General features: G+C 30.0%; 2 protein-coding genes across 2 annotated transcripts; both read left to right on the forward strand.

Annotated features, from left to right (window-relative positions):
- Positions 1-8353: 8353 nt before the first annotated feature.
- LOC107440005 (uncharacterized) lies at positions 8354-22250 on the forward strand. The gene is made up of 4 exons (XM_087164325.1): positions 8354-8402; positions 11354-11458; positions 17567-17633; positions 17773-22250. The coding sequence occupies exon 4, from the start codon at positions 17784-17786 to the stop codon at positions 22245-22247; it is 4464 nt and encodes a 1487-aa protein (XP_087020451.1). The 5' UTR covers positions 8354-8402; positions 11354-11458; positions 17567-17633; positions 17773-17783; the 3' UTR covers positions 22248-22250.
- On the forward strand, positions 22223-25411 carry LOC147809532 (uncharacterized). Its single transcript, XM_087164326.1, has one exon. The coding sequence runs from the start codon at positions 22237-22239 to the stop codon at positions 25039-25041; it is 2805 nt and encodes a 934-aa protein (XP_087020452.1). The 5' UTR covers positions 22223-22236; the 3' UTR covers positions 25042-25411.
- Positions 25412-25614: the final 203 nt, after the last annotated feature.

Raw genomic sequence — 25614 nt, forward strand, 5'->3', positions numbered from 1 at the left:
GTCTAATATTTTTGCTTAATTCTTAACGTAGATGAGTAACATCTTTCCTCTTCAGTGAAAATCACGTGCTTAATTCAGGGCAGTTACTAGTGTGGAAAAATTAAAATAAGGTAAAGAATGATTGAAGAAACTAATTGTTTTTACTAATTTATATCTACTCAGCTATATTTGTATGTTATATCTTGATGTTTAAAAAAAGCTAACTTTTTTTCAAAGAGTAAAATCAAAATTGAAACCGCTAACACACACAACAGCCTGATGAAAATTTTGTCGCTGCATTTTATAAATATTCCGGGTGTTAGTCACCCTGTTTGATTAATCCTAAAGAAAAATATTTTGAGAAAAATAAGCATGCGACCAGTTTTCGATTTCGTTTAAACAGATGCTTTATAACTCTTGCAGGGATGCCACAGGTGACTGAAAATGTAAAATTAATAAAAAGCAAAAATCTGTTAAAGGTAGCAACCTTTTCTAGCATAATTCTTCCAATTTTCTAATGAAAGAAAAGATAATGCAAAGTAACTCATTGTTGTAACTACGATTGAATGGAAGACTCTTTATATTATTAAATAGATTGAATAAATTAAAATGAATTGAGTTTTAACCACTTCTTGAACTTTTAGTCGACTGTGACATCCCTGTAAATGTTTTTTGAGGAAAAAAAAACACTTTTTATCTCTTAACAGCGTAATGATGTAAGCGTTATCAATAACAGCTCATTTCTATGTCGTTTATTTATAAAGAGATAATTTCACTTTTTCACTCAAGAGAGGTGAATGTCCCTTTGACGTTACAAAAGACAAATAATATTACCTCTATTTTTAATCAAATATTAAACTTTATTTTTTAAATTAGAATTCAGCTCTATGTGAGAATTTTCTTCAACTTTCTTTTTCATATACCGTGAGTATATTTAAAATATTAGACCTTTCCTTGAAATATTCAGTTGTGTAAAAGAAAAATTTAGAAGTTAATAAGAATGAAGCATTTCATTTATGATTTAAGTAATTTTGTTTTCGGCTTTTTAAATTCCATTTATTTTATTTAGATCAGATCAACTTAAATCCTATTTTTTTCTTTTTCAAATGTTTATTCATATTTGTGAATATTAGTTTGTAATATGATATTTTTATGTAATATTATTTCTTCATTTATTACTTTTTTAAGACATTTGAATTTAACATTATGTGATGTAAAGTTGAAACGGGAAAAAAATAGATCATGCATAGTACTCTTGAATTATTGGTCGGATTTTCACTCTATATTATGGCTATGGCAAAGCCTTGTCATTGTCCCCTCTGACTGATTATAGTCACCATTCAGAAATTTAAATATTTTTACCGCGATATTATCAAAATTTGTATATCCTAATTTTTAGTAGTACTTTATTTGTTTTATTTTATGCTAATAGTTTCTTGCTGTATATAGTTAGGGTTTACGACCCCTTTCGGGAAACACGAAATTTTTTCCATACACTTGATGTTGAAGAAAATCTTTAGGAGAGACCATTAAAACCTCTCCCAGTGACCGGGCAAACATCTGCACAAAATTCGGAAAAAGGTCAAATAAGGAAACACGAAAAAATATCAAAATAACAAATTTAACAAAACAAATAAGTAAATTAAAATGTATTCAAAATATTTGTATGAGGCCCTTGTTTAGAGAGCTCTTTTTGATGATACAACTTCATGTTGCAGTCAAAGGTACTAAAGACGATGCAAAATTAAACAAAAAATACAATTGTTTATTTGTTTAAAATAGCTTTATCATTCATAATTGATAAATTTGTTTTTACAACTATTTATATCAGTTGGAATATTTTTTATAGACGCTAAATTTGTTTATAGTTTTTGATGCCAACAGAAATGGCATGTATGCAAAAAGAAAGTAGCAAGGACTAAAATTAAAATCGTTTGCGAAAAATCATGTACCGTCATAGCAATTTTGAAGTCAATGGAGGAAAACTCTAAAGATGATCAACATTCATAAATTACCATTTCACTGTGGAATGAAGTATGGTTGCTCCCGAAAGGTTTTATTCTCTCTCTCTCTCTCTCTCTCTTAATATATATATATATATATATATATATATATATATGCTTTTATTAATACAAAAATTAAATACTTTTGTATTAATAAAAGCATTAAAACTTCATTCGTTTTCATAAAATATCTTTAGTGAAAGATAAGGGTAGAAATTCTATTTTGGGACTTCAAGGCTAAAAACATGCCAATGAATAATAATTTGATTTATACTTCAAAAGAGAAGTTATTTTAAGATCTTTCACTTCCATATAAGGAAAGATTAAACGATTTGCTATGAGTAATAAATAAATTGATGAGGCGTAAGAATACAGAAAAAGGCAATATGACTAACATCTTTACAACTCTTAATCATCCTATAAAATGCAGGAGCAATGTTTTTGCGTGACTTTTTTGGTGTATAATGTTTGCCAACTAAACTTCGTCAGATCTGACTGTAACTCTGTCTCTCCCTCTCCGTCTGGAGAGGGGTGAAACTGCTATTTCACCATCGTTTAGCTAAATAAAAAAGATTAGGCCGAAACTTTATTCGTTAATCATGTTGCTCTGACTCTTAATTAACTAAAAAATAACGGTGTGGTTCCACCGTTATTTCAAGACGGCCGGACTTTTGCTTTGTGCAGGAAACCCCTTAAAAGAAAATTTTTGTGCAATACTATCTCTTGGGACTTAGGCCTAACGTGACTGCTACCTCGTCGAGAAGGATTCCTCATCCCTTCGTCAAAAATCTTGAATGAGTTTTTCACCCCCTTGGATTGAAGAGAAAAACTTACTTCATTGGATTCCTGATAGAGATAAAAATGCTTTCGATTTGAAATCCCATCCCTTTACAAGTAACCTACGGAAAGTTTAGTTATGCCAGTGCTACTCTGGATTAATTGTCGATGAAGTGTTTTCTCACCCCGGAATGGCTTACGATGGTCTTCATAGATGTTCGACATTCCTCCTATCCTACTCAGAACTCAAAGAAAAATAAGCTTCAATTTCTCCTTCATTCTCGGTGAATTTATGAATCATTTTCAAGAAAAGAAAAAAAAAGTTTATAATTCTTTCCTATCAACTTTTATTTGATGTTGTGGCTTTTAAGATATGTTTTGGATTAATTCGAACTTTATCCAGCTTTGTATCCTTTAAGTATTTTTGTCTAAAACATTTAGTTCTTTGATTTTTACTGATAAATAAGAAAAAGAAAGTGAAGTGCACGAATGATTTTTTTTTCTCTTCGCCGAATATTGAAGAAGAAAAAGTGATATATAATTTTTTTTTCTTCTTTCTCAAAATTTGTGATACTGTTATGATTACATACTTTAGTGATCAAAAAAATCTTTTATTCTGAATAATTGAGTATATTAGTAATGTTGGATTGCATTTCTTATATTTATATTCGTTTCATTTTTAAATTATGATATATATTTTTTTTCTCTTCAACGAAATTGATGAAGGTCGACGTTGGAGTTTAGGGTGTTTATATTTTATTGAAATTAGATATGAGTAATGATAAAACTTTTTATTATGAATAATTGAATAGAATGTTTTTAAGAGTTAGATTGCATTTCTTGTGTTTATATTGCTTTTTTTTAAAAATATGATATGTTTTTATAGTGCATTTAAAATGTTTTTGAAGGAAATAAATGCGGTTCAAACGGCAATTAAATTAGTAATGGCAAACAAAATTAAGTTTTTTTTTTAAACTTTTGTTTCCTAATGATTAATCACGATTAAATCGAAAAAAAAATTTAAGAAAATTTTTAAAAATTCTTACTTTTTAAGACTTGGTCAAAACTGAATATTCCTATGAAAAAAAATGTGAAAACTTAAAATGTTAACCAAACAAAAGGACAGTTAACACTAGGACTGGGCGATATTAGAAATTATATATCGTGATATATCGTCAGTTTTGCATCGCGATATAGCGATGTATCGCGATATAGTATTTTTGAATTTCATTTACTTTAAGGCACAGAAAGTCAGATTTCTATCAAGACTTCATACGCATATTGATTTAAATCAATTTATAAATTTGAAAATATATATGTTTTGCTAAAGAAAGATATTAAATAAATTGACTAAGATGTACAAATCTTACTCAAAATATTTATTGAAAAAATGTGTGTAGATACAGAATGAAATATTTGCACTTCTTTATCGTTTATAAGGTATAAGCAGTCTTAATTTAAGTTAACCCCTAAAACACCCTTAATGGAAAAAAATATTGTTATTAAACAAAAGCTGATTTTAAAATTTCAAAATATATTTTAATTAAAATAAAAGTTAGATTGACTAAAAGCCGAAGTTTAAAATTAAAAATGTTCGAATTTTAAACTAAAAAGTAAACATAAGATTTGTAATAATTTCTTAAAATTTTCGTTCTGTGAAAGATTTCTCAGTTTAAAAATAAAAAGGGAATTTTATAAAGATATCTAGCTGAAATTATTAAAAGAAAATTTAAAAAATTTAAAAGAAAGTTTGTTAAGAAATTCATTATACACTTAAAACAAAGTGTTAAAAATAATTTTTTTTTTTTAAAAAAAGAAACTTTTTTTAACAAATCAATATTTGCTTGTACTATTATGCGTAAATAATTACAGAATTATTAAGTTCGATCGTAATGTTCAAATTCTTAATGAAGAAGTAAACACAAGTTTTGTTATATTTTCTAAAAATGATCACGCAAATAACAAAAGATTTCTTAGTTTAAAAATAAAAAAATAAATAAAAGTGAAATTTATCAATATATTTACCTAACAGCATAGGAACAAAATTTTAAAAATAAGTTCGTTAAAAAATTATTTGTATGCTTAAAACAAAGAGCTAAATAAATTTTAGAAAAAAAATGCTTCTTAAACACTATTTTTATTATTATTTCATATAAATAATTAAATTAAATTAAATAATGACCGAATTGTGAACGAAAAACAAAGTAAGGCAAAGTTTCTTAATTAAATTCTTAAAAATAAAAACAAAAGAATTGTGATATTCGGTAATATATTTAGCTAATTAACTAATAATATAAGACGAAAATTAAAAAAAAATAATGATTTTACTCTCTAATAAAACGAAGTAGTAATTGATAAAAAAAAAAGAAATGAATAAAATTCGCAAACTTTTCAAATTCTTTTGAACAAATAAAGTTTATTGACTTATGTCCAAAAAATAAGTTTTGTTTTAACTTTATTTCTAAAAATAAAAACAACTCAAGATTTATAAATTTAAAATCAGTAATAGAAGCCCATTAAATTATTAGAAGTTTTATCCGAAAGGTTTTTAATAAATTAAAAGAAAGTAAAAAAATAACCTAACAAATTTATTTACTTTGTAATTTAATTCCTTATGGGTGCCTTAAATTAGATTTCCGATAATTTTCACATTTAAAAATATAAAAAAAGTTTTGTCAGAAAATAAATAAAAAACTTACCTAATTAATGAAGAAACTTTTCTTTATAAATTCTTTTCAATAATAGATTGCGTTCAGAACAAGGTTACGACGGCGATCACGAAGTTAATCCCATTGAAAATAATCTACAAGAAACGATTTCAAATCGCGAAGGTGCGAAAACGAACATGTGATATAACGATATAAGGTCTCAAAAGTGATTCTGATTCTACCGCTCATCAGTCAAGGCCGTCTCAACATAACGAAACAATATCGTCTTCCACAGCGCGAGTTGGCATCGGAACGTAAGAGAAAGTCCTTGCGTGTATCGCTATATCGCTATATCGTTATATCGTCTTCTTCACTTGACGGCTTAAATCAGATTTCTGATGTATCGCTTGGAATGAAAGTTGCTGTATCGGTTTGCCGATATAGGTGTTAAATCGATATGTCGCGATATATCGATTTATAGCCCAGTCCTAGTTAACACTTAACAAAATTTGTGAGTTTCCCTTATTACGATAGGCGAAAACTTTTAACTCAGTTATATTTTTATACTTGATACTGATTTACCATATGCTTTAGTAAGGTTGTAGACTTGCAAAGAGTTTTGTTTGTTTATTGATTGTGTCGGGCCAGTTGTTACTTAATTTGGTAAGAGATTGATCACCTCTGCTAATTCAAACAATGACAACTTATCTTTGCACATTAGACAGCAAACTTCTCAAAATGTTAAGGTTGAAAATTGTGGGGGAAAAAAAGTTTGATGTTTCAGTAAAAGTAAACATCGAAAAAATAAAAAAGTTGAGGATGTTTCAGTAAAAGTAAACATCGGAAAAATAAAAGGTTTGATGTTTCGGCAAAAGTAAACATCGAAAAAATAAAAAAGTTGAGGATGTTTCAGTAAAAGTAAACATCGAAAAAATAAAAGGTTTGATGTTTCGGCAAAAGTAAACATCGAAAATAAAACGTTGAAGATGTTTCAATAAAAGTAAAAGACATAAGGAGAAGGGTAACAAAAAGAAAAGGAAAAAATATGAAAAAGAAAGAATGACCAAGGAACTGATCACAAAATAAATAAAAAATAAAAATGCAAGTAAGCAAAATTTCGAACTAGTACTCGTATCAAAACTTAGGAAATATCACAACCTACAAATGTTGAAATTAAATCATGAATTGTCACATAAAAATAGTGAATATTTTTTTTTAACCATACGGAATCGTGAATTCGGATTAAATGACAATTGTTGTCGAGTTCGTTTTGTATAAAAATTTTGCATAGTTTTGTGTAAAAAGTTTTTTAGAATAATTATATAAAATGCTTAAATTTTTCTTTCTGTTTAGTTCACTAAACAGATAAAGTGTATTATTATGTTTTTATTGTTGTTGCTGTAAATAATTTTTTGCACATATTGGAAAAATGTTATTTATAGTAGGAAAGAGGACAGTCATGCCAACGTAAATTTTATAAATTCATAGTATTCTAAATTTTATTATTATTATTTTTTTTTGGCTTACAAAAAAAAAAATTTGGGGGGGGGGATGTAATACAAAAATTAAATACTTTTGTATTAATAAAAGCATTAAAACTTCATTCGTTTTCATAAAATATCTTTAGTGAAAGATAAGGGTAGAAATTCTATTTTGGGACTTCAAGGCTAAAAACATGCCAATGAATAATAATTAGATTTATACTTCAAAAGAGAAGTTATTTTAAGATCTTTCACTTCCATATAAGGAAAGGTTAAACGATTTGCTATGAGTAATAAATAAATTGATGAGGCGTAAGAATACAGAAAAAGGCAATATGACTAACCTCTTCACAACTCTTAATCATCCTATAAAATGCAGGAGCAATGTTTTTGCGTGACTTTTTTGGTGTATAATGTTTACCAACTAAACTTCGCCAGATCTGACTGTAACTCTGTCTCTCCCTCTCCGTCTGGAGAGGGGTGAAACTGCTATTTCACCATCGTTTAGCTAAATAAAAAAGATTATGCCGAAACTTTACTCGTTAATCATGTTGCTCTGACTCTCAATTAACTAAAAAATAACGGTGTGGCTCCACCGTTATTTCATATATATATATATATATATATATATATATATATATATATATATATATATATATATATATATATATAGTCAATTCGCTATAACTCGAATATTATTATAACTCAATTTTTTTATGAGGTCCCGACCCTTTTATCTTAAATTTCATGTTAATTATTCTCGATTACTCGAATTTTATTCCCTTTAACTCGATTTTTTTGGATCTTTTTATGCAAGAAAAAAACCCAGGAGCTGATATCTTGCCCCTTCCTTTGCAACACACACAATGTCTTTCGCACTCTTCATGGAGAAGCTAAAGCTGTCCCTCTTGAAGTATGTGAGCAGTGGTTAAATGAAACGTTACCAAATTTACTTCAAGGATACAGTTAAAATGATGTTTTCAATATTGATGAAATGGGTTTATTTTTTAAATGTCTTCCAAATAAGACTATGTAATGGATGAAAACTGCTCAATGGGAAAACTGCTCAACGGGTAAGTGGCTCCAAAACCATAAAGGTAAAAAATGTTTCTTACAGTAAATTTCTCGACTAACTGGATGCTGCTAGTTATTTTACGATAATTTTAGAATGAAAATCCGAATGGTGTGTAAGCTGACTTTATTACCAGTTCTTTTCTCTTTTTCAGAGTACAAACAGCCATATAAATGTATTGCACTGAGCAATTCATTTAAAAAGGGGGGGATCATTATTTAAGTCAGATTTATAATTGTCATGTACACAACAAAAAGATATGATATGCATATTGATATTTTTTTATCAACGCTTTAAATTTTTATTCACTTATTATATGCAACAGAAAGGTTATTTATCAGTTGAAGCTATCACTTTTCTACGAAAACTTTTTGTAAAGAATTATTTTATTCAATTCGCACAGAAATCGATAGGGTGACTGTAACAACTACTATTACATGAGGTAAGATTAATTGTTTATTACATCATTTTATTACAATTTAATTATATCAATACTATTTGTTTTAATTTTTTGTGCTCACAAAAATGAGGTACATGTTAAATTGTTTGACAGCAACCATATACGGCAGTACTTTTACTTTCGTTACTTGTACCACCGGTACAAGTAAAAAGTACGTACTTTTACTTATACTTCGTTACTTTATAAAATTAGAACTTTCATTTGTACTTTCGTTACTTTTTTAAAGAAAAATTACAAGTATTTGTAACGGAAATATCGAATGAAATCGTTTCTTTTTTTCAAAACTCGGTGAACTTTCTAAAAAAAAATACATTTAAAAAAAAAATTCTGTTTTTTTATTTGTAAAATTAATGTGCAATATATATGCATTCACAGCTAACTTTGTGTTTAAATACCTTGACATTTAGTAGAGCGCTTATTCAGCGTGGCTAAGCACGTTCTGAGAAATTCTTGCAGCAGACTCAGTGACACCACTTTCGAAATGCAATTATTTTGCAAAGTGAATAAAAATATTAATTAGCAAGTTATTTTCCTTCATTTTCGAGTTTTATGTATTTATTTAATACATTTTAAATAAAAAATTTGGGATTTTGTTATTGCGTTTTTCAATTTTCTTTTTGAACTCACTAATAATACATTTTTGTTTTAACAGATGTTTTACTATATCCATTTTTACCTAGTATATTTTTTACTAAAATTACGTTTATACCCGACCTTGTCAAACAACGCCCAGTCAAATCTCTAAGAACTTCAAAACTATTTGTGCAATTGAAAACTATTATAATTACTATTTTAACTCTTGAAAACTCGAAGGTATTAATTTAGCCGCTGATACTAAAATTCGTTTACAAATTTTAATTATTCCGTTAGGCAGAAATGTTCGGAAAATGATTCTCTCGCATGACTTCAGTATTAGCCATTGTTACAAGTAAAACTGTAGACTGTTCTGCTTCAAATTATACTGCACATTCAATTATCTTTTACTAGCTCAACGATCACAAAGCTATCCGAAACCCCCTGTTTGCTTTGTTTATGTTTGTGCTTTTACAACGCGTTTCTATAGAGTAAAACAATTTTAAATCAATGGTAATTTAAATAAAAATAATAAACTAAAAATTAAAATCAATAGATAAAATTTCTTTTCGTGCAAATCCATAAAAAGTTTGATATTAAAATTGTATTTGATTTTAAAATTATATAATACGATTATATTATAAATTATATTATAATATTCTTAAGAATTTAAAAATAAACAAGGAGGCTCCGCCCCCTGCTCGCTAACGCTCGCCAACCCCCGAGAATTGCTACGCAATCCTATGTGGTTCACGCCGTGAACCATGGCTCGCTGCGCTCGCTCGCCAATGAACACAATGTTCTAGCACAAAGACATAATATATTATCATCAAAGACATAGTATTTTATCATCAAAGACATAGTATTTTATCATCAAAGACATAGTATTGTACTTATGTAGATGAATTCTACCAATGTTCTTATTGGCTTTTAAAAAAGTATATTAGCTATTTAGATTGTACATGGTGAAAAAATCAAAACATTAGCTAATTAAGAGACATATTAGCAAAATAAATTATCAAATATTGCTTCACTAATATTCTGCATTTTACACCGTGAAAATTCAATGCATAAATAAACGCGAATTATAAAAAAATTCAATGCATTCAATACAAACACACGTTTTTTAGACGTTAAGGTAGCTCCCAGTAGAAAAATATCAATTCAACAGCGGCTTTTTAAAGCATTCTCACTTCAATTAATTAATTCCTAATTGAGTTTAAATTAAATATTGTCATGTTTTTAGTTCATGAATCTGAATTGGGTATACTATAGCCTACGTCACAGGTTGTGTTATTCCTACTAAATTTAACCCATGAACGGCATTTTCTGCGAGCCTAACTTCAAGCCACAAATAAACAAACGAAGTGTTTGATCGTTTAAATAGCTGCTCGCCAGATTTTATTGCATTATGAAGAAAAGTAATTGATATTCGATTTTTGATTAATAATTTAATAATTGATTTATGTGGATAGTGGCATTTATGTGGATAGTGGCATAGAATTTAGCATTGCGTCATGGTAAATGTTATTCCTACTAAGTGGAAGTAGTTGTGTTTTTTTATATTATACGCAATTGAACAACCTGATAATGTTCACTCTGGTTATTGTTATCTGGTTGCTCACTACGTACTCTTGCGTGCCGAATCCAATCAATTAAAAATGAAAACTGTTGCCAGCGCGAGAAAAGAAATATCATCTGTTTTATTGATACATACATACATACGAACTTATTACCGTTTTATATAATATAGATTAACGTTCATAATTTTCAAAATTAAAAATAATTAAATAAATAACAACAATTTTGCAAAAACATTAATTTTATTGAATATTATTCAATAAAATTTTAGGTTTTTTTGAGATTCCGATTTCCTAGAAATGTACTTTTAAATCGTTACTTTTTTGATTAGTACTTGTACTTTTACTTGTACTTTTTACTCGTTACTTTTTAAAATGAGAACTTTTTACTTTTTACTCGTTACTTTATTTAAAAATACTTGTACTTTTTACTCGTTACTTTATTTAAAAATACTTGTACTTTTACTCGTTACTTTTTAAAAGTAACGTTGCCATATATGACTGCAACTATACGTAAGACCTTTAAATAAAAGTTCCAAAATATTTTTAAGCGTTTTTATCGCCAACTTTTATAAATTTTTCGTTACATTTTAAATTTGAAAGTAATATCAAAATGCATTCTTTTTATTTAAGCAATTGGATAATACCTTTTCTAGAGATGGTATTGAGCATGATTACATATAAATTAAGTAAACAAATAAATGCACGAAGATCACATGGTTGTATGTTAAACCGATTTGTGCCAATAGTTCTTTTAAAGGAGTGGTTCCTCTTTTTTAGGAAGGATGAAACGCTGAAGTACAAACTTATACTCCCCAACTATGAACTACTTATTTTCCGTAGTTACGGAAAATAATTTCCTCTGAGGAAACTAGTATAGCAAAGGTAATTTATTTATATTTTATTTAATTAAAAAAAACAGAATTTTGTTTAACACTACATATAAACGATTTAAACCGATAAACGGTCATTGGCCAAATTGTTAGACGCCCCATATGAATGAAACCCCATATGAATGAACCCCATATGAATGCCCCAAAATCTTAATTATCAGATGATAATATACAGTTTTATTGTTTTCAAGCGAGTGAAACTGGTTTTCACTCGCATACGTTCGTGTATCAATTGGTTAAATTAGACGATATAAGATATAAATTCGAAGTATGGAATATTAATCATACCAGGTATTATATTAGTATTTTATATTAATTAGACCAAATAATTTGAGGCATTGTGTTTTTATTTAATATTTACATGTTTTGCACGAGTTTATGCGTAATACTTTTATATTTAAACATGCAAGTAATGGGTTTTTATTCAGGAGATTTTTTACGTACTTCTTATCTTTGTTTATTTTTACGTTTTGCATTACAATGTTAACAAATTGATACACGCACATAAACAACTGCAAACCGGTTTCAGTGTGCTTAATAATAAAACTGTATAGTATCACCTGGTAATTAAGATTCTACGGAGAATCTTATAGCGCAAAGTAAAGTGAAGTGTAATGATGAGGCTTAGTGTTTTAAAAACTATAAATTGTTTTAAAATCTTCTAATTTAATTTACTACAACTGGAAGATATATTTTACCCAAACATCACACGTTTGAGGGTCCGTAAATATTTTACTGATTGGATTTTTTCTTTCAGAAGCAAGGTAGAGTCTACCGTAATGTATATAAAATAATTCCCTCTGTCGATTACAGAACTTTAGCTGGTTAAGAAAATATTTTTCTTGATAGTAAAAAGCGGAGATGTTTAAACAAAATAATTGAAATAATTTTGCGCATCTGAACATGGAAATAATTCATGGATATACAAAAGGTTTGATAAATAATTGATCATGCTCTCAATTTCTGGTAAAAAGTTTCATCATTATCATGTTTTTAACTGGATGGCTTAGGCAACGCCCTTCACCTCCTACAACTGAAAGCCTCCACACGGTTTTTATAGGTTTTTATAGGTATACCTTCATAGTGGTTTGATCGGACGAGCAAACCACTATGAAGATAAACCAGTTTACGAAAGAGTCCTTTAATAGAAAATCTAGTAAAAATAAGAGAGTGGTAGCAAATATATATCTAAAAATTTGTTTAATTTATGAATATTATTATTGGTTTGTCTTTTTCACTTGTTTACCACTACAGATTTAATTCTCAAATATATATGATACATTTCTCTCAGTCAACTTTAGAATAGAATATGGGATCCATGCGCACAACTGGTTCACTTTTTAAATAGTCTGCGCGGACTACTTATAGAAAACCATGTGGAGGCTTTCTGTTGTATCAGGTGATGTTTTTTGACGCTACAACTGTGCTGAAAATAATATTATGAACGCTTATCTTAAATGCAGTGGCTTTATCATCAAAAACTATTTCATTCGACGCTGCCTCACCTGGCATCAATTTTCTTTTCTTCAATCTCTTTTGTGGAAACTTTGCTTGAATTTCTATTTCAGTTTCTTCAAATTCCTTATTTGCCCGAATAATAAAATCATCTGTAACTTTTTGTACACCTTCAAAATATCTCACTATTTTTGTTTAGTTCTGAACACGTTTGTGATACCATCCCAAAAGCTTTTAAGATGTCTAAACCGGAGATTTGCAAATATTGGGAGAGCGGTGTAGTTAATTCAAATATTCATGAGAATATTTTGGCGGTGATTACTGTTTCATACTTGCAAAATGATTCTAAAAATATTTTTGCCTTTGCACGGATATCTGGCATGAAATTTGAATTTTGTTGTATAGTTTTTAAACTTTAATCAATGTGACATATAACTGATTTATAGTTGAATCTGAGTTTGAAAATGAACCAAAAATTTTCTTTAATGCAGAATCTTTGGACCACCAACGTGTTTCTCCAATAGTTGCGAGCCTTTTTTTATTTCCGTGCTCGTTACTTTGTTCCCAGAAGTTCACGTGTTGGTATGATTCACGGAAAAATAATGCGACGCTATTTAATAGGCTGAAAAACGATGCACTTTCAATTAGTGTCTTCGTGGCATCTCCTAAAACTAAATTTAAGACATATGCATAACACCAAACATGAATTTGACTAGGGGACTCTTTTAAAAGCCATGAAGAAAATCCTTTATATTCACCTTGCATATTTGCTCCCCAGTCAGCTGAATTGCCGATGCACTTTGTTATATCTATATTACAAGACTTTAAAACTGAATCCACTAAAGAAAACATATTCTGTCCAGTTGAAGATTTTACACTCTACAACAGCGAGAAGTCTTTCATATACACGATCGTCTTTCACATCTCGTACTATAATTGAGCATTGATCTTTGCATGAAATATCCTGCGTCGTATCCACTTGTAAAGAAAACATACCAGCTACTTGTACTTCCATACTAATATTCCGTGTTATAAGTTGTCCAATTGATTGAATTATTTTATTAATGGTGGATTTGAAAAGAAACGTCAACAAAGACCCTCTGCCTTTACTCTTCACACTTGTTCATCTGTCCTGATTGGTTAAACTATTTTGCACGTGTTTATCCCTTTACTTGTCTATTGGATGTTCCAGCATCGAAGAAGGTTCTTGTTTATAGAAGCAGAAACTGTAGTCTGTTTATTTATGCACTTTATTTATGATTTTTTCCCCGTTTTTTGAACGTTAGTAATTTAATAATGTTCGGGGAAAGAATTTTATTCCTCGAAACACACATTTTTTACTTGAGCTTAAACTATATAATTTTGAAGTCAAATCCTAACACCTACAGTTCTTGAAAATTTTATAATTCAGAAATTATTAGGCTGATTTCATTTAAATCGTTTATTTTGTTGTTTAGTAATTATATTAAAAAGTAGTATACCTAAAAAGCAATTTATCTTGGAAATTTTTTTTCATTAGAATTATCTTTGGTTAAACAAGTTTTTCAGTGGTATGCAAAAAGGGGTAGTTTAAATATAAAGTGATACAGCAATCTAAAAGCAATAGAAAATAACCACTGTTTAGATTAACCTGTTATTTCTTCGAAGTATACCTGAAGTAATGGAAATTTTTTTCTTGAAAAAAAAAATAGTTCAAACGTAAAGTGATTAACGGCGATGCATTCATCCTAGGATATTATTCAAATAACATATAAAATTTGGCACTCTATAGTGCTTTGGCACTCTTTATTAAAAATGCATGAATAGAGACAATGTTTTTATTTGTTCCGTTTCTAAAAATGATAGCAAAAGGAATATATAGGAAAAAGTAATTATAGGGAAAGGAAAGAAAAATTATAAAAAAAATTAATGTAATTAGAAGTAACGATATAGAAAACAATATTGAAAAAGATTTGCTAAACCCTTTTTCTGCTTGTATAAATAGTATAAAACGTAAAAAGTGTTTGGAAATAAATGATGTTATTAATAATAATCTAAGAAATAAAACATAATCAATAAGCACTATATTACATTATTAAATTTAAGATTTAATTTTATGTTTGCAATGGATATTGGCAAAATTAAGATCTTAGATTTTAGAAAACATGAATATATTACTACTATGCATATATTGGGTTTATATATCTCACCGCTAAATCGTGCAGGTTTGGCCTTAAAGGTTGGGAAATTAAAACTCTCCAACCACTACTGAATTTCCATAATTTTACAAAATAATCACAACAACAAATTGAAACAGAACTATAAATTGAAGTGTTTTGAAATTCATGTTACAAATGAGAGTATTGAAATGTTTAACAAGGAGTTCAAAGTTTTCTCTTACAAAATGAAAACACAAAATACAAGTATGAAACAAATTAGAGTGTTCGATACACAGGAAATTGAATTGTATTGAAATTGAGGCAACAATTGAGAGTATGGAAATGTTGAATATGATATCCATAGTTTTCTCCTACGACTTGACAACGATTCTTACTACTTGCAACAAATTAAAATGCACAGTGCGCTATAAATGAAGTCTTAAACAAATGAAGTCAAATTAAAGACTATAGATGGCAACACATTGAAGGCAACAAATTAAAATTGCTGCAACAATTATGGAAATGTTCACTATGATATCCACAGTTTTCTCTTACGACATGAAAACGCAAAATAGCATGTATGCAACAAATTGAAGTGTTCAGTAGTCAAGGAATTGAAGCGTATTGAAAAAGAAGAAGTAAGTGAAGGTATGGAAATGTTCAACATGTTGAGCACGGGTTCTCTTACGCGTTGAAATGGCACGTAGCATGTTGGCAATAAATTAAAATGTCCAGTACGAAACAAACTAAAGTCTTCATTAAGTAACAAATTAAAGTGTTCAGAAGGCAACAAATTGAATCGTATTAAAATTGGGGCAACAATTGAGGGTATGGAAATAATAAATATGATATCCATAGTTTTCACTTACGACTTGAAAACGCAAAATAGCATGTATGCCACAAATTGAAGTGTATTGAAATACAGGAGAAAGGTATTTATAATGAAGAATAATTTATAATTAAGAATATTAAACACTTATAATATTTGTCCTGAAAATAAACCATAATTGAAGTGGATCTACTGTTAGATTTTTCTATTTTTAGTCAGAATTTAAGGTTTGATTGCAGTCAGAACAAAAATTAACGCATCTTAACGCGTATCTTTTCAAAACAACCGTAGCTCTTTAGTGCGAACTCCCATCACAGTGACCCTGCCTCTGTAACGACTATTCATAAAATCCCGTTTTCTTTTAGAAGTATCACTTAAGAATTTTCTTTAAATTGCGATTCATGTGTTTAAAAATAAATAATGCTGTCACTAATAAACTAATTTCTTAATGATTGTGTAAACTGATGCCCAAAGACAAAATTCTAACATATGTTTCCAGTAGATGGCAGCACAAAATGTTTTGAATGAAGTAAATGACACAAAAGCTTTCACAAGTGCAGTGAAAGGAATCTACAAAATGGAAGTAAAGGAGAATACCGATGAAAAAATTTCTAGAAAACTGATTAAGAAATAATAGCGCCTCAATTACGAAACAGAGAAGAAAATAGCAAAAGAATAAATGAGACTGAAAATTTTGATAATTTGTTCAGAAAAAGTCTCAAATTTTGAAACACAGCGATGGTTGTCTATGCGAATTCCGCTCCCGGCTCGCACTAGCCACAGTACTGAAGTAAAATATGCTCAGTGGTTGAAGGATCATTGGTTAGAGTCTCCTTTCCACCAGGGTAACCATGAGAGGCTCTCGTGGTTTTAATCTCGATGTAACGCAAATGTGGATGATTTCCATCAAAAAGTTCTCCACAAAGACATATTTTACCCAATACTTGATTCAGGAGTTTCTTTATCTTCTGTATTGGGTTCAAAATTACAAAGATGCGGAGTAGAAAATTACAAGGCTACATTAGAAGTCGTAGATTCAAAAATTGGGTCGGCTGTTCAACGACAATTATAAAATGAAATAATTAATTAGCGTTTTTCATTAAGTTTCGAAATCAAGCTGTAAAACCTACTTTGACAATATATCGGAATTTCGACCATCAAATGTCAATATCGCCACATCCCGGGAAGTTTAAAAGCAATCGACTATTTTCGCTTGCCATTATGTAATTTATTTTTTAAGGATAATTCCCCATAGAAAATATCATTTGTAATTTATTAATTTTTTTAAAAATATTTCATAAAATTTAAAAAATATGTGAGTTGCAAAGAATACATATTTTAACTATACTTATCTTTTTATTCTGAAACGAAAAATTCCAAAATTTGAACGCTATTGGTTAAACACTGTTGGAGAAATAAATTTAAAAATACAGCTTTTTAAATTTTGTTAACTCAGAGAATATTTGACAAAATTTGCTCAAATGTAGTATTTTACCATTAAATATTACAGTTTAAAACAATGTAAAAATTTGTATGATTACAATTCAAGCATTTTTCAACGAAAATAATGACTTGGACAATGTAACTAGTTAATATTCTTTTTAGCAATCTTGTTACGTTAAACGAAATTTTTCTCAATTTTATTTCATTTTTAAAATTAAAATGATAATATTTTCAGGAATGTGTCAAACCCCAATGAAGAAAACAAATCTTTCCGGCAGATCCATCTCTTGCTAATTTCTAAGGTAAAATAATTTATGAACCTATTATAAATCTCTTTCTTCAAAAATATTTCCTGAACTTTAATTTAATCTTTCATTCAAGTTATGACATTCTATGTAATTTTCAAGTTTGTGAATGAAATATTCTTTTTTCCTCCAACAGTTTAACCATCTATGATGAATAAAACAAATTTGAAATTCGATAGTGAAGCACAGAAGTTATTCAAGTTGCTAACGGAAACAGAAATTGCAACCATTGACCAGCTTCAGCAATACAATGAAGAAAATCAGAATCGTATTTGCATAAATACTTTACTAGCGATAAAAAATTCCATTAAAACTAATGATGAAGCAATATTTCGAGAATTATGTCGCATCTTGGCATTACTGAGTGATTTGAACATTTTTCCAGACTTAATGTCTCGCCTTGATAAAGACGACAATCCTTTTATAAAGTCTAATGTGATAATAATGGCTTGCAAATACAACCGATTGGAAATCTTGAATCACGTGCTCAGTGAAAGTCCTTCTATTTTGAGAAATCTCTCCAGTAAAGACGATGGAACTTTTCCTTCGCCTGCCGATAATGATGATGAATGTCACAACGCCTTTTATTACGCAGTACGAACAGGAAATACGCAGCTTTTAGAGGTTTTGATGAAGAAGTGGCCATTGGATTATTTTTCGACACACATCCAAGAGCTGTATATTCTCCTGTCAAACAGCTTGAATGAGTTAATGCTAAAAAATGTTGATGTATCAACCGAAATGAAAATGTATATACACAGCTTTTTGCTAGACAACTACTTTGAGCAAGTCATTCCATCAGACTCAACTGATTATTCTCACGATGATATCCAAGAAAGTTTGTCACTTATTTTGGAGTACAGTGGTTTAGTTCAAGCGATGTATAAAAACAGCGAATCAAAGTATCAGATGGTTTTCTTAGCGAAACAAATAGCTCAGAATATAATGTTATCCAAAAAAAGACTGAAATCTACATATGATAGAATTCCTTGGGAAGAGATGGAATTTCACTTAATCTCCTTCATCCGGTATCTGAGTAATAAAGGAAGTTACATCAACTGCTTTGTAACAGAGAATGACTTTGTAAAATACCTTAAAAATTTCTGTGAGTGCCTGGCCAATGAAACAAAAGAAATTAATCTTATAGACAAACAAGTGTTGAGAGAGCTTCCTGAAAAAATAAAACGTGATGATGTGGTAAGCTGCATAATTTCCAAATATCCACATTTTGAGGAATTTTACCAAAATTATCAAATAATTCGTGATCATGAATCTCTCAATGTTATTAATAAGTATGTCGACATAGTGACAGAAGTGAACAGTCTCGAAAACAGCGGGAAAACTGTCATTGTTAGAGCTCTGCAAGTTTTGGGAGAGAATTTGAAAAATACACTAGAATCGCCTAAACTGTCTTCTGAAACAAATGACATATTGATGTTGTTTATACCTGACAAAACTAATGCAATTTTAAAATGTTTACGAGATTCCTTTTCGCATGGTTTTCCTTTAACAACCTGTAAAGACATTGAAGAAATGTATGGTTCTGAATTTTACACATTTGTTCAGAATGACGTGAAAAATTTAGACCACGGAATCACACTAGCACTTCAAAAAATAAATATTAATACTGTCAGAACTTTGTTGGAGAGAGTTTGTGCATGTGAAGACATGAATGAATTCAATGAGATTCTTTGTATGATTCGAATGTTTTCTATTAAGCCTGATTTAACAAACATTTTACCAAGTAACGCTATTATGAATACATTGGAAAAGCTTATATCTGATTTAAGCGAAATTGTAAAGGAAAAATCACATTTTGAAGAAACTATCTTCTCAAAAATTGAAGATATCATTACTTTTGAAAAGAGTCATTTGAAAAATTCAGAGAATGAATTTGAATTGACCATGACGTTGTTAAGAACTGCACACAATGTTGAGAGTCAAATGGGCGGTTGTTTGATGTCTGGAGTAAAGAATTTTATTAGAGAAAAACTAAAAGAACTGAAACCTAAAACCATGTTGCAAGGCAAGAGCAGACTGGGATTATTGCTATATCAGTTAGCCAAGAGCATAAAAGATAAAATAGAAGAAAGTGATTCATTGAAATTCAACTCTATAATTTCCGAATTATTTTACATGTTTAATAGTGAAGGGCAGGAAATTAAAAACCTACAAAAACTTAAAAAGAACTTTACCAAAACTAAAAAAATAACTATTGATAATATGAGAAAAATAAAAAAGTCATCAACCACATGTTATCAGGATATCCTGTCATACGATATAGCAGCTTTAAGGAAAATTATAAACAAGCATAATCTATCTGAAAACAACGTGGAATCATTTCTTAGGTATAAAAGTAATTTCAAAATACAGGTAGAAATTGAAATGCTTATATTATCACTTTTGGCTAGCTTAGAGGATTCTGATCATTATTTAATAACTAGTCAGATATCTGACGAAGATGATCCTCTATTAGTTGGCAGATATCTAAGGAATTACTTAGCACATGGAAATCCTGTTGTTGATATTTCAATGGATTCAACTCAGTCAATATTTTTATTTGCTGTGAAGATTATCAAGCATGATATCTATCGAAAAGCAAATTTTACCATCAAACACAAAATGAATCGATCGAATGCAAAATCTATTGTTGAAAATCAAGAAGGACTGTTTTGTGCTTTTTCTAATGGCTCCTTCAATGATGTGATGCACTGGATAAAAAAAGGAGCTGATATCTTCGGAAGAGACAGCGATTTGATGACAGCGTTGCATTTTGCTTCAAAATCATCTAATATTGATAATATAAAACTCTTAATTAACCGTGGATTAAATCCAAATATTACTGATTTCCGCTATAGAAATATTCTCCACGTCGCTGCAGCTATGGGTCGTGTAGACATAGTTAATTATATAATTGAGGAGCTAAAAATATCAGTTCATGACAAATGCAAACAAAATCAAACAGCCCTTCATATTGCGACAGAAAATGGTTGTTTTGACGTTGTAGAAACTTTACTTCAACACATGGGTACAATTGATGTTGGGCCGCTATTTCATACGACAATTTATAAAGCTGTGATTAATAACAATATAAAAATTGTAGATTTATTTCTTCCTCATATAGAAGATATAAATTCGATCCGAAATTCAGGAAATTTAACTTTCTTGCATGTTGCAGCAGGAATGAGCCTTCAAGAAATGGTAATTTATTTTCTTAATAGAGGAGCAGATGTTAACTCTGAAGCTGACAATTTGCTCACGCCCTTACACCTAGCTTCTTATACTGGTCAAATGAAAACTGTTGAAACATTGATTTTAAAAGGAGCACACATAAATGCTAAAGATTCCTTTGATAACTGCCCACTTCATTACGCTGCTTGCAATGGACACTCATGTACTGTTGAAGTTTTATTGATGCATGGTGCAGACATAAATGCTTTAGGAAATCGACAACATTTACCTTTTCATATAGCCATTAAGGAAGGACATATAAATGTATTAAAATCGCTACCAAAATACGGTTTAAGCATTAAAGATGCTGCAAAGAATGATACTTCTTTATTTGAGTTTGCCATACAACACAAAAATTTGGAACTGATTAATATTTTAATTGATAACAAAGCGCCCATTAATGCAAAAAATGATAATGGTAACACTCCTCTTCATCTAAGCGTACTTAATGGTTCCGTAGATATCGTAAGTCGGCTAATCGAATGTGGAGCTGATATTAATGCTTCAAATAAAAGTGGTTTAGCACCTTTGAGTGTTGCCATACTACTAGGTTATTTTGAGATAGCTGATAAACTATTATTGGCATCAGCTGATATTCATTCCGTTAACAATATAGGGCAAACTTTATTGCACTTATGTGCTTTAAATTCTGCACACCTGGTCCTACTGGACGACTATTGCGAATTAAATAGTATAGAAAGTAAACATAATTTAATTCAATCAAGCAGGCTTGGCATTTTCAAAAATATTTTAGAAAAAGGATCAGAGTTTGAAGTTAGAGATAGTTTTGGCAGAACACCGTTGCACTTAGCTTGCAGTTTCGGTTTTACTGAAATCGTGCTGCATTTAATCGATTTAATGACCCACATTGATATCCAAGACAAACAAGGATTTACACCCTTACATTACGCTGTTGACAGCAATCATCTTAAGATAGTTGATATGCTGATAGCGAGTGGAAAATGTTCTTTAAAATCTAAAACATTAAAAAACGATACTGTGTTATGCTTGTCTTCAAAAAACAATAATGCTAAATTAACACGATTTTTAATTAGTAAAGGAGCGGACGTAAATGATGGTGACCCACTCTTTAAAGCTCTAGTGCAAGGTAACCAGGATATATGCATAATTCTTCTCCAAAAAGAGTCAACTGATATCGAGAAACAGTTTCTAGGTAAACGTGAAACTTTACTTGAAGTCGCTACCTTCAAAGGCATGGAACGATTAGTGTCTTGCTTCTTAGACAAAAAGAAATTTTCTAAATTAGCTGACGTTAACAATTATTTGCCTTTGGCAATTCAGGGTGGTTTTGATGATATTGTATCTCTTTTGTTAAAGCATGGAGCTGATGTGAACATTGTCTTTGAAGATGATACATGATTGCACACCTTTGCATATAGCAACTACGCGAGGTCATTCCAAAATCATAAAAATATTGTTAGATAGGGGAGCAGATTTCAATAAAGTGACTACAAAATATCCTAGACCCACTGAGCTGGCTGTATGGCAAGGTCATTTGAACTTAGTGAAAATATTTTTCGACAATACAAATGTAAACGTAAATGAAAAATTAGACGGCAAATACACTTTTTTACATATAGCTGCTGAACGTGGTCACCTAGACATCATAAAATTTCTTATAAGCAAAAATGCCACCATAAATATAGCTGATTGTGAAGGCTCAAAACCCATACACTCAGCAATTCGAAATGGCAATTTGAATATTATTAAATACTTTATTCAAATCGATGAAAAAATTTTATTAGAACGAGGCAATCAAAATAGGACGTCACTTCACTATGCAGCTGAAACAGGTCAAACAGAAATTGTTAAATATTTAATTGAAAATGGAATAAATGTCAATGAATCTAGAGATGATGGAATAAGACCAATTCATTTAGCCACAAAATTTGGTTTTGATGAAGTACTCAAAGTACTTCTTGACAATGGTGCACAGTATGACTGCGTTGACGACATCTTTCATAATACGCCCTTGGTTCTTACTGATAATGAAAGTATTAAAAAAACGTTACGAATGATTAAGGAGCTTTTTCTGGCCGTCAAATGCAACAATATTTCCAATTTAAAATCACTTATTGAAAAGGGAGCTTGCATCAATGCAAAGGATTTAAAAGATGCGACACTTTTACATTATGCGGCCTGGAAAGGTTATGATAACATTATTCAAATTTTATTAGAAAATGGTGGAAAACCAAATGCTGGAGGAAAAAACGACGCCACACCACTTCATTATGCGTCAAAGTATGGCAAACTTGAAGCAGCTAAGACACTGCTAGAAAACGGTGCTATATATAATGCAATGACAGCAGACAGGAAAACTCCTCTTGGTCTAGCTTCAAGCAAGGATGTTATTGATCTATTAAAGTTAATAGATCAAGCTTTTAAAAGTGTTCTGAATTGCGATATTCAGATTTTAAGTCCTCTAGAAAATTTGAAAAATTCTTATTCACTAAAATCCGTAGCGTGTGCAAAAAACAAGGAAGGAAAAACTCTATTAACTTGTGCTATGCTCAATGATTTTCCCAAATTAAGCCATCTAAACAATATATTCTTTAAAAGCTATCAAACATCAAGAGATGAATGTATCAAGTTAACCCTTAACGAAAACTATGATGAAGCTTTAACCAATTTAAACGATTTTCAGAAGAAAACAGCTCAAAATATTGGTTTAGATAATCCAATTTCATTGGAATCTGATGAAATGTTAGCATTTATAATGTATAAGCAACAAAAATATAAACAAGCACTTGATATTTTAGAGAAAATATTCCAAAAAAAGAAAGAGCTTTTTGGCCTCAGCGACGGTCGTACCTTATATACGCAATTTTGTATTGCAACAGTCTTCCACACCTTAGGTAGATTTTCCGAGTCATTAAAGATTTTCGAAGATGTTTACTCAGAACAAAACAAACTTTTTGGATTAGATCATGCTCCAACTTTGACTACATTATGTCATATGACGAAAATATTGTGTGCACTAGAGCGGCCGCAAGATGCACTGGAAAAAAACAACATTGCACTTAAAAAGTTTACTCAAATGTTTGGGTCCGACAATCCTCTGACAGTACTAGCTCAGGATTGTCTTGGCAATACTTTAACTCACCTGGGTAAATACGACGAAGCTCTGACATGCTATAAGTGTGTTTATGAGTACAATAACAGAGTATTATCTTCATTTCATTCGGACAATCTGTTGGCACTTTTTAACACGAAGCGTGTATTATGCCTTCAAAATTTAACAGATAAATCTCTTAAAGAGTTAAGAGAAGTTTTAGACATTCAGAAAAAAATTTTGGGTTCAAAGCACATAGACACTTTAAATACGGAAATGACAATTGGAGGATTCTTATTCAAGAGCGGTAAATGCAGAGAGGGTTTCAAAATTTGTAAAGACAGTGTTGAGAGACAAAAAGCTATTTTGGGAGAAAATCATTCAGCAGTTTCAAAATTTGATCAGCAAATAGAAAAAATGAAAAATCACATAGATATGTCAAATGTTCAAAGTCTGTCGGATTTAGAAGATTTGGAGAAAACAAAACAAAATCCAGCATCAAACGAATCGCTTATTAAAGAAATGATGAACTTAGCAACTATTGATTCCGAAGGAAGGACCTTTCTTCATTTTGCTGCGAGTGAAGGTCATTTATTTTTAGTGAACGATGCATTGCAGAATGGATGTAATGTTATGCATCCAACCCAAAAGGGAAATACGGCTTTGCACATTGCTTCCTCCAAAGGTCATGCTGAAATTGTCGAAAAACTTCTAATGCATACAAAAGAAAATAGCCCCGATGAATTGACTGCATTTGTAAATGCAAAAACAAAGAACGATGGTAATTCTGCATTGCACGTCGCTGCAAGCATTGAAATTGCCAAGATCTGTCTAAAGTACGGTGCCATGTATAACATACGAAATAAGGATGGTAAAACGCCGAAAGATTACACTACAGTAAAAGAAATTTCTGATTTTCTACAACTTATGGAGGATCTTTTTGTTGGTGCTTCGATTGGAGACGTCAAGTTAGTATCCAAATTACAGAATTTTCAATCTGAAGAAAAATTAGCAGTTTCAGGTGCAAGGAATGAGGAGAACTACACATTATTCCAAGTAGCTGTGAATAACGGACACAAAAATATTGTTGCGTCATCTTAAAGTCTAAGATAATGAAAACACAAGTTTTTTTTCTAAATCACTAAGAGAATTGAGTAATTTAAAATTTCGAAAATAATCTTGGTTGTTTTTCTTGGTTTAGTCCCTATGTATTGAGAGAAAAAATGAATCAATTTTTGAACTATTGATACGATTTTCAATGACATGGCTTAAATTATGTATTACACGAAATTGTATTTTGACTCAAAAACACGTTTTAAGCATTGTACCTTTTTTAATTAAGTTAGATTTATATAGAAACTTCAATTGTTATTCCCCTGCTGCTTCAAACATGTACGTTTTGTTTGAAGTTAAAACATCAGTCGAGGCAACTATGTGGAAAAAAATACTTGAATAAAATGTTGTTTATTTTTATTTTTACTGTAAATTTTGTTAAAATTATATATAAGCACAAAATTGTAAATGCATGGTATGATTATAACACAGGGGAACAAGTTTTTTGTAGCATTTATAGAAACAAGTGGGCGGCGCCCCTGATCGCTAACGCTTGCCAACCTCCGAAAATTGCTACGCAATCTGATATGGTTTGCTTCGCAAACCAAGCTCGCTTCGCTC

This window comes from Parasteatoda tepidariorum, chromosome 5, assembly GCF_982258835.1.
Source record: "Parasteatoda tepidariorum strain Cologne lab strain chromosome 5, Ptep-v5.0, whole genome shotgun sequence".
In the NCBI taxonomy this organism is placed as follows: domain Eukaryota; kingdom Metazoa; phylum Arthropoda; class Arachnida; order Araneae; family Theridiidae; genus Parasteatoda; species Parasteatoda tepidariorum.